Source organism: Saccopteryx leptura, chromosome 2 (assembly GCF_036850995.1).
Source record: "Saccopteryx leptura isolate mSacLep1 chromosome 2, mSacLep1_pri_phased_curated, whole genome shotgun sequence".
Classification (NCBI taxonomy): Eukaryota; Metazoa; Chordata; class Mammalia; order Chiroptera; family Emballonuridae; genus Saccopteryx; species Saccopteryx leptura.
Window position 1 is genome coordinate 265,645,381 of NC_089504.1, and position 16,887 is coordinate 265,662,267.

At 47.4% G+C, this 16,887-nt stretch overlaps 1 protein-coding gene across 1 annotated transcript in view; it reads right to left on the reverse strand.

Moving 5' to 3' along the window:
• NMNAT2 (nicotinamide nucleotide adenylyltransferase 2) overlaps positions 1-16,887 on the reverse strand; it is a 128,790-nt gene that overhangs the window by 28,274 nt on the left and 83,629 nt on the right. Inside the window, exons 2-3 of the mRNA XM_066361699.1 lie at positions 3,377-3,465; positions 2,474-2,541 (exon numbers count right to left, since the gene is read on the reverse strand). Coding sequence (XP_066217796.1) covers positions 2,474-2,541; positions 3,377-3,465 — 157 coding nt within the window. The remainder of the gene's footprint in view (positions 1-2,473; positions 2,542-3,376; positions 3,466-16,887) is intronic.

The window sequence follows — 16,887 nt, forward strand, 5'->3', positions numbered from 1 at the left end:
GGTTCCCTCCAAAGACCACAGCTCTGGGAGCTTAGCAGACCTGGTCATACCGTGTCCTTAGATCTCAAATCAGATAAAATGTGAGCTTGAAGCACCTTCCTGAGCCTAAAGGAGAGGTGTGTGGCGTTGGATGACATGCAGAGATGCTGAAACTAGTCTGCTCGGGCTTAGCTCCAGCCCGAGCTTCCCACTGCAGGGCTTGGGGAAGTTCGCTGATCTTTCCGTGCTCACTTTCCCCATTTGTAAAATAGGACTAACAGCAGCAACCCTCTGTGAGGAGATTACAAGGGCTTGATGAATGTTATACGTTAGGTGCTTAGTCTAATGTCTTACTCTCATCCTCACCTGCAAAATGGGAATTCTCCTTGGGACCTCATAGGATCGTGTGAGCCAAGCCCGCTTCAAGTGGCCGCTGCAGTTTCCTGAATTGGGTCATCTGCCCCTGTCTGCTTCCCTGCCCAGAGGGGTGCCTTGTGGGCATGGAGGTGGGCCTGGCAGTCAGACTGTTAGGCTAGACCTGCAGGCTGCCAACCCCTGGTGCACACCGGGGTGAGAGTGAGCAGAGCTCCAGCCCCAGACCGATGCAGCACTCGGCCTTAATTACAAACTTAATGAGCTGCTAAATTGGGATATTTCTCAACATTTTCTTGGCAGGTGAGCATTCCCTGCCCACCTCCCACCATGCACATACACCTACGTTTTTCAGAGAGGCAATCTCGCTAACTGAACACTCTTGGAGAGTCAGCCTGCCCTGAGCCTGGCTCTCCCCAGATCCCTGCCCAGACCTCCCCTGAGATGGGCAGACACCTCACCTGGCAAACCAGCCACCCGCCCTGCCCTCACCCCCACCCTTCTGTACCCAGCCCTTTTCTCTAAAGCTAGCTCTCAGCCTCCCTAGTGATCTCAGTTCAGAATTCGAACTTTCCAAGCACCTAGAGTAGTGCAGAGCAGGCAGCAAGTGCTCAGTCATTTGTTGAATGAACGAAGGGAGTCGTTTAGAATCTTCTAATCACATCCAAGCAGGAACAGCCTCCTGCCCAGGACTTTCCCCAGCTGGACCTCATTTTCCCCAGTCCATTATGAGCGACAATGTTAACAGGTTTCATTTCTATTCCTAACTTGACCACAAGGGGTGCTGGTGTTCACCCTCAAGCCCCCTGACTTGTCTGGGCCTCATCTGAGAAAAGGGAGCTGTCTCTCTCCCTAACCCATATATCTCGGGGAGAGGGGAGAATCTACCGAGGACGTGCACTGTGCACACAAATCGCGGGCACAGTTGGTAAGGACCGACGTTTAATTCTCATCGGCACCTCCTGTCGCTGCTCTGATTTTCACCCACCCCATCCTCTCCGCTAACTCTCTGAGTCCCTCATTCTGCGGTCAGCTTTTCTTCATTTGCTTCCTTTCATGGAAACCTCTAGGTGCTGCTTATCTTTCCACAGGGGGGAAATTACAGTACAAACGATGTGCCATTATTTTCTAAAATCGTCATCTACTCATGCAAATTATAACTGTAGGAACATTGGGGAGTGTAATTAGCATAATTAGCAGAAGGTTGCTTTAATCACAGTGCAGGCTCAGTAGATAATGGCGTCTGCCATCTTAGCGGAATGGGAATGTTCGAGGGAGAGGCAGCGGGCGCTTGCCCCCACGCCTCTGTCCCACAGTCTGCGTCCCCAGCAAGCCCGAGTTAGGGAATGGGAAAGAACCCAGGCCAGGGAACGTTCCCTGGAAGGTAGTGAGAATTCATGGAGGTGAGCAGGAATAAAAGCAGGGAGGCATTTTGGATTTTCTGGCCATGCCTCGCCCCAAACCCAATGATGTTTTTTTGGAAGCTCCAAAAATATTTCTGGTCTAAAGGTGTCAGAGCAGATGAAACACTAAAAACACCTTTCTTTAGTTTCATGGGTCCCAGAGCTAGCTTAAAAAAAAAAATTGAGTTTTCAGTGTGCTACTCCTGGAGGTTATACGTAAGTATGGTTTGCATGGGGCTATTAGAAAAGAGACAACAGGTCCCAAATGGAGTCACTTGCGCTAAGCTCACATCACCCAAGCAAGACTTAATACATACCTGGTTTAACAGTAATCTCAGCCTTTCCCAGGAATGTAATCTGAGCCAGTCACTCTGGAATTCCCTGGTCAGCACCAGTGAATTGCTTCACCCGATAGCCTCCTCCTGCCCCCACAGGAAGGTTACCTAAGCCTGGAACAACCCACTCTTTCCCCCTTCTGTCCACAAAAGCCTTCCATTTTGCACAGCTCCTTGGAGCCCCTTTCTGCAGTACTTGCTAGGTGGGAAGCCGCCTGATTCATGAATCTTTGAATAAAACCAATTTGATCTTTAAATCTACTCAGCTGAATTTTGTAATTTACAGGGTTAATATCTTCCCTGGCCTCCCCACTTCTGCCGGGACCCACCCTCTTTCCCCACCCCGGTGGCTTCCTGCCTCTGGTGTCGTCAGAGCAGCCCTACCTGATCCAGTCGGAATTCTGGACGGCCAGCTGACACATGATGAGGCGATGCCGGCTTGACACAAGGCCCTGGGAAGCAACAGAGCAGTCATGGGGACATAGGGACATGGCAACATCAGTCTGCTCCCTACTGTCCTCGAGACACCATCCCGAGCCAGCCCTCCACAAAAGTGCAGCCATTTTTCGGTGGTGACAGGCAGTGAGGGTGAGCCTCCTCACTTGTCCATCAGCCACACAGACGGGCACAGAGGGGCAGGGGAAGGAGAGAGAACGAAGGACAGTGGAGCAGACCGCCTGCAGCAGGGCCTGTGGGGGGGCCCCTCCCCCCACAACGCAGCAGCCAGTCCTCCCAGTGCAGAGAGGAGACTCAGCTTGGCAGATGCTGCCTTGTGTCATGGCTCAACCTGGCGCTTAGGTGACCTCCCCTGGAGCCCACCAAGTCGTAGAGGGGGAGGAAGGGAAATGACTGGGAGAGCTCCTAGGTTTTCTGGGACATGTGGCAAGGAGGGGGAGGCAGGAAAATGAATTTTAAATCAAATTATTCAAGAAATAAGCCTTTTTTTTTTATCTCCTAAAAACCTCAGGAAAAACATGTCTAGCCCATAACCGGCCACCAATTTAGAATCCACGGCGAGTCACACTTGGCCCTCCGCTGGTGTGCCTGCTTCTTTTTTAATGAGTTTGGACTGCGCCTGGCACTGTGAGCGGCTGCCTGGCCGCGGGCAGCTGTTCCTCCCAGCTGCTGCCCATCACCAGTCGCTCGGGTGACTGTGGTCCAGAGGTGCAAGCAGGATGCCTGCTACCAGGAATCAAAGCGGAAATGGCCGTGGGACAGTTTGATACCAGAGGCGCCATCAGGTTGGGAAGGGATGATGAGGGAGGAAAGGACGAAGGAGGAACCCACCTGTTTTCCATAGGAGTCGTGGACAGGGGAGACAATCCCGCCGATTACAATAAACCTTCCAGTTTTGTGCAGGTAATCTCTGGCTCTTTCTGGTGAAGAGAAGAAAACCACACATTATAAGGAGGAAAAGATGCGGATTAAAGGTGATTGTTGACATCAATACATTCATCTTGACGAGGCTTATTTCCCCTCTTTCTTGCTGTTTAAACAGAAAAGTGCCAACTTTCAAAGCAAAAGTTGGGGGTTCAAAAGGTTATGGAACCAGATCGCAGCCCCCAAAGCAAAAGGATTTCAAACTCGAAGGGGTTCATCCAGTTTGAAATGTCCTCTGATGGACCAGCCACTGTAGTCTAGAGGGATTTAGACTACACTGCTGGCTAAAGGCCATTAGAGCAACAGACTGAAATTTACCCCTGTGATTACTTGCAGAAATTCTGAAGTGCAGGCGTCATTTTAAAAAGAAGCAGCAGCAGCCTTCTTATATTATGAAAGGTGAGCTGATTGCCTCATCTAGTTAGTTCCTCAGGAGAGAAAAATCACCAAAACAAATTTAAAGAGCCTTCTGCATAATCAGGGAGAATAAACCATCAGATCAAAAAACCATCATTACAGTGAGCTGAGGACAGTTCAGCCAGAGAAAAGGCTATTTTTCCTTAGGAAGAAATTTGTGATGCTGCTTTTTCAGACTGGACAGCCCTGCCCAATTTCATGCACGGGAGAAAATTCAGTAACCCTAAGAAGGGGATGAAAACTTCGGTTCTCTTACTTCTAAAGGGGCTTGTTCGACAGCTCCAGCAGGGCTGCACTGGTACGGCCGCGAGAGTGAGGCATGGATTTACGCTGCAGGTGTGGGTTTCTGTGAGTGAACCTGGGCTTGGGTAGCCACACTGGTTGTGTAGCTGACAAGCAAGGTCCCAGAGTGACCTTGTTAGCTCTTTCCGCACTTAAAAAATTCTCACCACACTGCCTTTGTTTTCTTTTAAGGTGAAATCTCTAAGAGTTTTGTTTTGTTTTTGTTATTTTTTAAAATAATGAGTAGACTTTATTTTCTCAGCAAAGTTTTAGGTTTATGAAATATTTGAGATCATATGTAGAGTTCTATATGCACTCAGGCCCTTGTCTCCTCCCCCTACACCACATCATTTCCCATATTATTATCTTGCATTATGTTGGTACATTTGTTACACCTCGTGAGTTCAGTATTATGTGTAGGCCATAGTTGACACTGAGCTTCACTCTTGTGCTGTAGAGTTCTGTGGTTCTGAAGAACCTCTCCGTAGATTCGATTAATTTGCTAGAGCAGCTCGCAGAACTCAGGAAACCCACGTATTCACTAGATTACTGATTGATTACAAAGGATTTTAAAGTTAAGAACCAACAGCCAGCCCTGGCCAGTTGGCTCAGCGGTAGAGCGTCGGCCTGGCGTGTGGGGGACCCAGGTTCGATTCCCGGCCAGGGCACATAGGAGAAGCGCCCATTTGCTTCTCCACCCCGCCCCCCTCCTTCCTCTCTGTCTCTCTCTTCCCCTCTCACAGCCAAGGCTCCATGGGAGCAAAGATGGCCCGGGCGCTGGGGATGGCTCCTTGGCCTCTGCCCCAGGCGCTAGAGTGGCTCTGGTCACAGCAAAGCGACGCCCCCTGGTGGGCAGAGCATCGCCCCTGGTGGGCGTGCCGGGTGGATCCCAGTCGGGCGCATGCGGGAGTCTGTCTGACTGTCTCTCCCCGTTTCCAGCTTCAGAAAAATAAAAAAAAAAAAAAAAAAAAAAAAGAACCAACAGCCAGATGAAGAGATGCATAGGTCGAAGTCCCAAACCAAAGAACTTCTTGTCCTTGTTTACTTTTTCTAGGCCCAGAACCTAGAAAAGTAGAGGAAATTTCTTTTTTCCCCACAATAATATAATCATTCAAAAAAATGAGGGGCAGAAGGGAACTTGCTCAGCATGATAAAGAACTCCATAAACACCCACAGTGTTACCCAGAGCACTTGACCCCAGCCCAGGGGAGACGGGGGTGGGGGTGGGGGTGGGGGTGGGGGTGGGGGTGGGGGGGTGGGGGTGGGGGTGGGGGGGGTGGGGGTGGGGGTGGGGGGGTGGGACACGGACCGGACAGACACACAACAGAGTCGCATGTAGCTGGAAAGGCTGTATGCACAGGTTTAAAAATCTGTTCCATGCTCTGTTCTTACAGTTTTTGGTAATACTGTGGTCTTTTAATACAAATATTAAAATGCTGTTTATAGAAAAAGAGAAAAAAAACCCTACAGCAAACGTCACCCTTGACAGCGAAAGGCTAAATGCATTTTTCCTAGACCTCAATGTTCTGGCTAGTTCAATAAAGCAAGAAATGGAAATAAAAGACATAGAAATCTAAAAGTAATAAAATGTCTCTATTTGCATATAGCATGAAAGTTTACTTAGAAATTCCCAAAAATCTATAAGGAAACTCTTAGGACTAGTAAGTGAGTTTAGTAAATTCATAAGATACAAGATCAACATAAGAAAAGTACTTGCAAAAATACGTGGAAACTGAAATTTAAAATATAAGACCACTTATGCCCACTCAAACAAATGCATACTTAGGCATGAATATGAATGTAATAAAACATATACAGATCTTGTACATTAGAAGCTATAAAATACTGATGACAGAAATCAAAGATCCAAATAAATGTAGAGACATGCCAAGCTTACGAGTTAGAAAACTCAACATTGTAAAGATATTAATTCTCCCCAAATTGGTATATATATTTTATTGCACTTTCTATCCAAATCCCAGAAAGATTTTTTTGGTGTAAAATAATTCTAAAAGTTATATGGAAAGATAAAGGAACAAACTAGTTAAAACCTTTTTTGGGGAAAAAAATGAAGTGGAAAAGTCAAGCTATCCAAGTTGTAAACCAAATTGTAAAACTTATAGCTACAGTAATAAAAACTGTGAGGTATGGGGAGAGAGCTATACACATAGGTCAATGAGATACAATAGAGTCTGGAAATAGCCTCGCACGACTATGGCCAATTGAATTTTGACAGAGGTGCAAAAACAATTCAATGAAGAAACTAACAATACAGGCAACAGTTGGGATGAATCTCCAGTTCATCATGTGGAGTAAAAAAAAAAAAAAAAAAAAAAAAAAAAGCCAATCTCAAAAGGTTGCATATGTATGATTTTATTTCTATAACGTTCTGAGAAATGATACAGCTGAGTGGTTGCCCAGAGTTAGGATGGGAGTGGTGACAGGGAAGGAAGGGGGTGTGGCTATAAAGCTGCGGCTCCAGGGAGATGTTTGTGGTGATGGGCGAGTTCTGTTCTCTTCACTGTGTTGGTTAGTGAATCTCCAGCTGTGATACAATGGCATATAACTACACATACACTTATACCAAAGTCAGTTTCCTCATTTTGATGTTGTGCGATAAGCACATAAAATGTAACGATTGGGGGAAACTGGGTGAAGGGCAATGGGATCTCTCTGTACTCTCTTGGCAATTTTCTATGAATCTATTTTAAAACACAACATGTTTTAAATTTTATAGTAAAGTATGAAACACTGTACAATGTTAAGGTGGCAGTGTGCAAATCCAGCCATCTGGTGGCGTTGGATGCTTCTAGATCTTAACCTTTGCTCACCCCTTTCTGTATTTGCTGCTGTCTGGAGTCCAAGATGTTGGGTTGTTATGGCTTGGGAAGTGTTGTCCAAAGCAGTGCTTCTCAAACTTTGATGTGCATGTAAATTCTCTGGGGATCTTGTAAGAAAGTCAATTCTGAGTCTGGGCAGGGCCTGAGGTCTGGCCAGGATTAAGATGGGGAGAGAGGGGCAGTATCGTTCAAGTGCAGAGTCAGCGCCTGTTTTCATTTAAAATTATGATATTTTGTTCATCATGGATTTTTTGGTGTGAATTTTGATTTTATTTTATTTTTTCTTTACAGAGACAGAGAGAGAGTCAGAGAGAGGGATAGATAGGGAGAGACAGGCAGGAACGGACAGAGATGAGAAACATCAATCATTAGTTTTTTGTTGTGACACCTTAGTTGTTCATTGATCTTTCTCATATGTGCCTTGCGGGGGGGGGGGGGCTACAGCAGACCGAGTAACCCCTTGCTCGAGCCAGTGAGCTTGGCCTCAAGCTGGTGAGCTCTGGTCAAACCAGATGAGCTCGCGCTCAAGCTGGAGATCTCAGGGTCTCGAATCTGGGTCTTCTGCATCCCAATCCGATGCTTTATCCACTGCGCCACCGCCTGGTCAGGCTGAATTTTGATTTTTAGAAATGCTATTTATCTTGATTGCTGAGGTTTGGAATGCCCCCTTGAATTTTGCGCTGGAAGGGGCCATCCCCTTGGCCTCTCCCTACCCCCTGCACTGCCTGTGATACAGCATTTCTAACAAGCTCCCAAAGGAGACCAAAGGTACAGTCATAGTGGCTGTATTTTGAATAACAAGGACTAAAGACAGGTGGGGCAGCCCCTACAATGTCAGGATACCCACAAAGGAGGCTTTCCTTCCTCCTTTACTCCACTTTGCATGACAAGGGCATTTTTGGACATTGGCAGGGAGCCCCCTGGCAAAATTATAGCTCTCGCCCTGGAATTGCATTTTATGTCAGGCTTCCCAAAATGTGGTCTATTTTAGTCCATCAGCTCTGCCCCAGGGACAGAGCCCAACCACTCTGACATTTTACACTCGGTCCGACCTGCCCTCCATTTGTTCCCCCTCCCTGCTCCCATTCTCATGGAGGAGGAGTTCACGGTAATCGCCAGCATTTCTGGGTCCTGCACTCAATACCCTGAGAATCCATTCTGTTTTACTACTCATTCCAGGCCACTCGGAACCAGGTAACTCTCTTTTCCTCACAGCCTGAGCTGGACCCACCAGCCCAGATGGACACAACACAGGTGACTTGTCCATTAAAAATAAATACGTGACAGGCCCTGGCCAGTTGGCTCAGCGGTAGAGCGTCGGCCTGGCGTGCGGAGGACCCGGGTTCAATTCCCGGCCAGGGCACATAGGAGAAGCGCCCATTTGCTTCTCCACCCCCCCCCTTTCCTCTCTGTCTCTCTCTTCCCCTCCTGCAGCCAGGGCTCCATTGGAGCAGGGATGGCCCGGGCGCTGGGGATGGCTCCTTGGCCTCTGCCCCAGGCGCTGGAGTGGCTCTGGTCAGGGCAGAGCAATGCCTGGAGGGGCAGAGCATCGCCCCCTGGTGGGCAGAGCATCGCCCCTGGTGGGCGTGCCGGGTGGATCCCGGTCGGGCGCATGCGGGAGTCTGTCTGACTGTCTCTCCCCATTTCCAGCTTCAGAAAAATACAAAAAAATAAAAAATAAATACGTGACACAGAAATGCCTCGTCTGCCTCCTGCTGCTCAGTGAACCCCAGCTGACTTAAGTCATCCTCTCCCTCCTCCAGGGAGCTCATGGAGGAGGCACTGGGGTCCGGGCATCAATACTTACCCAATTTCTCCTTTTCAGCTGCAATTAGAAAGTATCCCTCTGAGTCATAGTCACAGCTGGAGCTACCTGAATGTTCCTTGTTTGAGAATTTCATAAATGTGGTCCAGATTTGTAAATGTTCTGAGCATACTGCTCACAAAAATTAGGGGATATTTCAAAATGAATATGAAGCCATAAAATATACCCTAATTTTTGTGAGCAGTATATTAGAAAGATCAAGTACTGGATAATTTTTGGGCAGATAAAATATATTATGCTCACTTTGTTAAAGATGGCACTGCCCACATGGAAGCCTGTCGCCCAGGTGATTGCTTGGGATAGGCGTGATTATGTTAATGTGTGTTTGGGGAGGGCTTTTGTGCCAAAAGGTTTTAAAAGAAAGAGAGAGCACATTGTTCCGGGAGAAGAGTGATTACGTTCTAGGACCGTGATGGCGAACCTATGACATGCGTGTCAGCACTGACACACATAGCCATTTTCGATGACACGCGGCCGTATGCGGCTGCATACCAGAGAAGTGTAGGACTGCATGCTGAGAAGAATGTTTCATCCTCGGCTCCTACACAGCCAGGTGCAGTAGCCAAGGATAAAACATTTGCTATAGTGTAGACACTCTATGCCGGAGGTCTGTAGGCCAAAACAACAGAACTCTGGCACAGAGCGTCTAGTTCTGGGACTTCCGGTTAGGCCGTTAGGGGATCTTTGACCTCACTTCCGGCCGGCGGAGCAGGGAGCAGCGGAATGCTGTGGGGGACACATCTCTGGGGGCCCTGTGATCACCATTACCAGCAACCACATAACCACAGCAACCATCATCCAACCTACTGTTCTGGGGTGTCGTGGATTTCTAATTGACCATCATTACTGAGGTAAGTGAGGAGGAGGCTGGGAGAGGCGAAGGCCTGTGCTACGGGTGCTGTTTCCCGCCATTAGAAATAGCGGCAGCTGTCTTAATTTACATAAGATGTGACTTGCAGAATTTCAAGACAGCATCTGGGCTCAGGTGTTTGTCGACTTGAGGTCAAAGCTTGAGAATATGGAAAGGTGCCGCCTGGAGAATCAAGAGGAGTGCCACTACGAACAGGAAATTTGGAGTGCCTGGAACCGATTACCAGACACTTTTAGCACCCTGAAAAATATAGCAATGGCTTTACTCACAATTTCTCCCTCTATGTATTTTTTTGAGACCTTATTCTCAGCGTTAAATAATATTAAAACCAACGAAAGTAACAGATTGACAGATGAAGTTAGTAGCGCTTGCTTGGGCTTAAAGTGTACAAAATACCAACTTTCAACTGAAGATTTAGCCAATGAAATTCAGCAACAAAAAAGTCACTAATAGGCAGGTTAAAGAATTTCCCCTCCCCCTCACTTATCTTAGTTCACGGCACCCCACACAAGTTAAATAATATCAAGATCAACAAAAGAAACCGATTGACAGATGAACAAAGAAGTCACTAAGCAAGTAAGTTAAATAATTAGTTTTTGGTTTATTAAATACAGTTATATATTACAATTATACATTTTTGTTATTTAAACTATAAATATCGCAAAATTATGTTTTTTTCCTCGAAGTAACACACCACCCGAGTTATACTCAGTTTTTTGGCGAATTTTGACACACCAAGCTCAAAAGATTGCCCATCACTGTTCTAGGAGGAGCCCACGCTGTAGGAGAGCAGAGAAAGGATGTGGAGGAGGCCAGGAGAAGCAGCCAAGATGGCGGAGTGCTGAAGGAGAAGCCAGTTTGTGCAAAGAGAAAGAGATGTGGAACAGAGGTGAATAAGGATAGTGAGCTAGAAACCTTTAATTCTAGGAAACTCAGATAAGTCAGTAGCTTTGTGAGCACTGAATGAGTGGGTTTTGGAGTCCAGTGTGTGTTTTTACTTGCCCGCCGGGTGCAAGCTAGAATTAAAGGTGATGGCCCACTAGTTCTTGGTTTCATTGTTTCATTACCATCTGTCCGAATCAAATGCGAACCTGCACAGGCCAGGCAACTGTGATGGTGGCCGTGGCTACTGGCTTTATAATAATAAAGGGAGAGACCCACGGGATTTATGAAAAGGCTCCGTAAGACGTGCCACTTTAACGTGAATTATTTTTGAGCTAGAGGCAATCAAGACCCTGTGGGTTCACAAGAAAATCTTACCTTTCCCTTAAAGAAATTAAACTGGGGTCTTAGCCATGATAAGAGTTATTACTAGAGACAAGTTCTTATGACCTAGCTATAGGGCAGGGAAAACTTCTAATTACTTAGCATCTGCTCCTCTTATCGTCCTGCAATGACCTTCCTCCCCTCCGAAGCCCGAGGCACCTGACCTGATTCTTAGCTCAGAATGTTATATATTGAATACTACACCTCATTTTATCTTTTTGCTTCTGAACTTCTTATGTATGTGGAGTCTCTGACTCCCTTCAGTATATAGCAGGGGTTGGGAACCTATGGCTCGCGAGCCAGGTGTGGCTCTTTTGATGGCTGCACCTGGCTCGCAGACAAATCTTTAATTAAAAAAATAACATTAAAAATATAAAACATTCTCATGTATTACAATCCATTCATTTCCTACCGCTCACGTTCATGGTTGCGGGTGGCTGGAGCCAGTCACAGCTGTCCTCCGGGATAACACCAAATTTTTATTGGATAATGCATATCGTACACGGGTCGTTGTATGGTTCTCATGGAATTACATTTTAAAATATGTGGTGTTCATGGCTCTCTCAGCCAAAAAGTTTCTGGACCCCTGGTATATAGGGTTCTTGTAAGTATGCATATAATTAAGTTTGGCTATTTTCTCTTGGTAATCTGTCTCATGTAGATTTAATTATTAGACTAGCTGACAGAACCTAGATGGGTAGAGGAAATTTTTTTCTCTCCCACAAAACCAAGTTGAGAGTCTTTCTAGGCAGGGTTATTCCTACACCCCTGTTGCCTACTGAACTGAGACTTGGGCATTCCCTAACACAAATTCAATGAGTGTTTATTATGTTTAAGTCTTTGTGCCTGGTGTTGCAGGGGACATACTATATGTGAGTAAAAGACACAATCCCCACCTCCAAGGAGTTTTAAGTTTTTGATGCAGGGACACAACACACTCTGATTTGATCACTGATACCAATATGAACAGCAGAGACAAGTCTTACAGGACTTCAGGGGAGGGGGTGATCTCAATAGAACAGGGTGTCCTGGGAAGCTTTCTCAGACCCATGAGATTTGAGCTGGGTCCTGAAAGCAGAGAAGAGGAAAGTGTATTAACTGTGTTGTGATAAGGTGCCAAAGAACTGTAAAACTTAGTACTGTCGACGCCATTTTAAAGAGGAAAAGTCAGGCTTCTTGCCCCCTCCTTTCTGTGGAGAATGTTGGGAGAAAAATGCGGGAGCTTCCTGGCTTACAAGGACAACTGGGTCATCGAGTCATAGTTTAACTTTAGTTCTCTGGAAGGATAAAACTTATCTGGAAACTCCCTCTTCCCTTTCCTTAAGATCCTTTAGAAGACAATAAATACATATCTTAATTAAAAATTTCTTAGCAAAGGTATTTCCATCTAGCCTCTCTCCTTATCCTAAGCTAACCATTCTGTTGTGGCGCCAGGGATGGGGGGTAGACATTAGAGGATTTGGGAATGTCTTCGCCGGGTATGTAAAACAATTGTCACTATTGTTATCTCGTGGCATAGGAATGCTTTTTCCTTTTAATAGATCCTATAGATAGATGTTGTAAGCTTGTTAGTAATTAACTATTGTACCATGCTCCCTCCTTACCCACCCCAACCAGCACTTGATTTTGTATAAAAGAAGGTTGAGAACGGTAAAAAGGCCTACATGATTTGGGATTGTGCCCCATGTAGCTAGCTAGCTAATTAACAAAACTCTTCAAATTTCTTCTGTAACCTACCTGGTGTCTATGTAACTCGTGGATTGCAGTACTTTACAACAGTGTGATTTGATTTTCTGTTTTCTGATGCTATGACATTGGGGGTCTTGCTGGCCCCAGAAGGCCACCTCTCCCCAGGTTAGACAATTCCTAGAGATAGTAAACAACTAACACTAGAGCCTACCTTTCAAATGCAAACTCACTAGTCCAGAGCCCCGATCCACCCCCTGTCTGCTCTCACACTCAGGGCCACTGTCCCCTTCCCCTCATCATCTCAGTCTAGGTACCAGACACTAGGGACAACTCCTCCGTCCCAGAGTCTGCTGAAATTGCCCAAACTAGCCAGTCCTAAGCCTCTTTACTCTGCCTCCTCTGTTCCCTCTTGTAGAAATGACAGGAAAGGCTTTTTCCGGTTTTTGCCTCTCGCCCTGCCTCCTGGCTGACCCTGGTGCTTCCCCGAGTGGCCCCCCTGCAGCCCGGCAGGTCCGCTCCTCTGGGGAGCTGTGAGTATCTCTATCTTTTCAGGGGTAATCATTTCTTGATTGTTGGCCTAGCCACGCCTAACTAATAATGAAACCTACATTTCAAAACAGAAGACAGACACTCATTCCAGGGGGACAAGGTGATGTGAGCAGACGAACTGAGTCAGGCGCGGAGTCTGTATGTTCTACTGACGGTTCTAGGGCTTGGCTTTCTTTGTTTGAAAAGCAATGATACCATTTTCCTCCACTGTCAGTAAAGGAGTGTCACCCTCCTCCGCCCAACCTGGAGCACCTTTCTGCATCTTCCTCTAGTCCCGGGTGCTCTGGTCCCAAGCTGTGTGGAAGTAGGGAGTGGGGTGACCACATTCCCCTGGGTGGGCGGAGCCCTCGAGCATTCCTGGTCCTCTGTTTTTGAGTTGTCCTGCCTACTGTAAGACAGATTTCAAGTGAGATTCCAACCGAGTCTGAAATAAGCATTAAAGGGGAGCATTGTCCCTAACGCTGATCCGTGGGTGGGATCATGGGAGCCTGCTGTGCCATTTCTTGGACACCATTAGCTGAGTAGGCTGAGGGCCCCCTGTAATAACTGTAGGCTGGTCATAGACTTTCACTCCACAAGGAACAATTCACTTGGCTCTTCTCCAAGTTAGCCAGCCCTGCCCCCAGCCAGACACATGCAAACGCTGCCATGCGTGACACGTCAGCAGAACTGGAGGGGAGGATGTGGATTCGCCAGCACAGTGGCCTCTCCCTTCCTTCATACCCTTTACCCATTCCTACAGAAGAAGCGGTATAACATGAATCCCTTGAGGTATGACAGCACACTTTTTTCTTCAGTAACAGACAGCTTCTTAGTCCTGTTTCTGACTCAGAAAGGCACGTGATGGGACTTACTCTTCCGGAAGGGATGAGAGGGTGCCCAGATCTGATGCGTTCTTCTGCCCAGTCTCTGGCCAGTAGCTGATCAGTAGAAAGGGTGTTCTGGGTTTAAATGCCCGTGGGGACCAGGCTGAGGTCCCGAAACAGGCTCACGTGCCGAGCAGCCCTATGAACCTTGAGATGCTCCGCCTGGACACATGGAGTCCGGCTCTCTCGACCATCTGTCAGTCCCCACCAGCTGCTCCCATCCCCACAGCATGAGCCTCGCACTGTCTGAATTCGCCACAGAAGGGAACAAATGCTTCCCAGAATCCCTCGCATGCCAGGATTTCCTCTAGTTCCCGGATTTTCATCCACTTGTCTGGCTTTTGCAGCCACTGCTTGCAACCCTGAACTGGCTGTCACGGTGTGACACAAAGCACCATAGTCGCTTCCTCATTACTGCAGTCTCACTTATTCCACGGTCTCAGTCCCTTTGTCTTCACAGCTGGGAAATGATTTATGACCCTCATTTTTGCCAACTGTCACTTCTGACAGACCGCGCCGGAGGAACCTCTCATAGGTCCCAGCCACTCTGCATCACCCCAGAAGTCTGGCCTCCATTCAAACCCATTCCACTGGGAAAGCTCCCCAGAGCCCTCCCGCCCCCCCACCCCCCTACCCCCACCAGCCTTTCCAAACCAGGCTCCAAGCCTCTTGGAATTCACTTATCTTGGAAAAAGAATATTTTTCCTATTTATTTCTTCAGAAATAGAAAGCTAAATATATATAAAAATATGACTTGAACTGGTTTCCCTTCGGTGAGAAACATAAACACAGGAGAGAATTGTTTTAGAAACCCACAGCCTGTAACACTAAATATAACTGGGTGGGTGGGCGGGTGGGGGGCAGAATAGATGGCGGAGGTGAAGGATAAAGACGGGGGAGGAAGGCTGATGGGACTCCACACTGGGGCGGCTCGTCGCCGCCATCTGCGTGGGATCTGGCTCTATTTTGAACGACAACTCCGTTATTCCACACTTTATTAACCTTTCTTCAATTCAAGTTCACCAGATAGGCTCCTTATTTAGGGATCATTCAGACTTGGAAGTCGAGTTGACCCAGCACATAGCCGTGCTTTTATCGAGCAAAACAAGTAGAGAACGTAGGGCGGAGGGGGTTCCTTTTTGTCAGGTTGTGGTCCTGCGGAGGCCACAGTGTGGGGCGGGACTTCTTAAAGGGGAAAGGCCGCTCTTCTCCTGACAAACGTTATTGGAAAAACACAAAAGGGACTTTTGCAGATGTGACTTCAATTAAGGATCTCGAGATGGGAAGATTGTGCTGGATAATCCAGGTGAGGGGAACGCAGGAGGGTCAGCCTCAGAAGGCAACGTGACAAGGGCAGCAGAGAGACGGGGAGACGAGGAAAGAATCGCGTGACAAGGAGCGCAGCGGCCTCCGGACGACGGAAAGCACTCTCGGAAAGCAAATGTACCATGTGTTGGACTCCTTTGGGGGCACAGAAAGGACACAATTTTAAAAGTAATTCCATGGTTATTTTGGAATTTTCTCTTTAAAGAAGCCTATAAATAAAGAAATGCACAATAATCTATAACACTCCAAAATAAAGCCTTTGAAATGTCTTAGGTTAAGACACCGAGCTCACCTAAGAGGACACAGAGCCTAAGTTTATAGGCTCTAGGTTAGAATCTTGCCCCAGACCTAACTAGCTGAGGCATGACCTTGGGTTAGTTGCTCAACTGCTCTGGCTGCTGATGCATCACTAAGCTGGAAGTACTAATACTGTCTCCCTCACAGAGTTGTTAGATGACAGACGCAACGAGCTTAGCCTAACACCAGCACCCAGGATGCACGGGCCATTCTCGCCTTTCTCAGGGAAGTCTAACAACTTTCTTGAGTTAATAGAACATATATATATATGGATTTCTACCCCTGGTTCTTGGCACAAAGCTCCCAAAACCCTTATAAATTCCTAAGAGATAAGATCACTAGGAACATCTACTGTGTCTTTGTTCTAACGAGGTGACTCTGCGTGGGCTCCTGGATTGGTACTGGTTATTAGAAAGATCAAGCCATGAGTAGAAGCTTAGAATTTTCAGCTCCACATTCCCACCCCATGGCCATTGTCCCGAGAGGGGAGAGAGGGCTGAAAATGGAGTTTATAATGGATCATTCCTACATAAAGGAGCCTTCATAAAAATCCCAATGAAAGGGATTCAGAGAGCTCCCAGGCTGGTGAGCACAACGCTGGGAGGGAGACACATTCCCACTCCACAGGGACAGGTGCTTCTGTGCTCAGGACCCTCCCAGACCTCTCTCTGGGCGTCTCTTCATCTGCTGCTCATCTGTACCTTTATCATCTCCTTTAATAAACTGGTCAACTGTCGGTCAAATAAGTTTTTAAATATGACATATATGTTTGCTCACTTTTGGTGTGGGAGACAGGCTGTAAGCTGGCAAAGTTGTTATAGCCTGCCCTGGCCAGTTGGCTCAGTGGTAGAGCGTCGGCCTGGCGTGCAGGCGTCCCGGGTTTGATTCCCAACCAGGGCACACAGGAGAAGCGCCCATCTGCTTCTCCACCCCTCCCCCCCTCCTTCCTCTCTGTCTCTCTCTTCCCCTCCCGCAGCCGAGGCTCCATTGGAGCAAAGATGGCCCGGGCGCTGGGGATGGCTACATGGCCTCTGCCTCAGGCTCTAGAATGGCTCTGGTTGCAACAGAGCGACACCCCAGATGGGCAGAGCATCGCCCCCTGGTGGGCATGCCGGGTGGATCCCGGTCAGGTGCATGTGGGAGTCTGTCTGACTGCCTCCCCGTTTCTAACTTCAGAAAAATACAAAAAA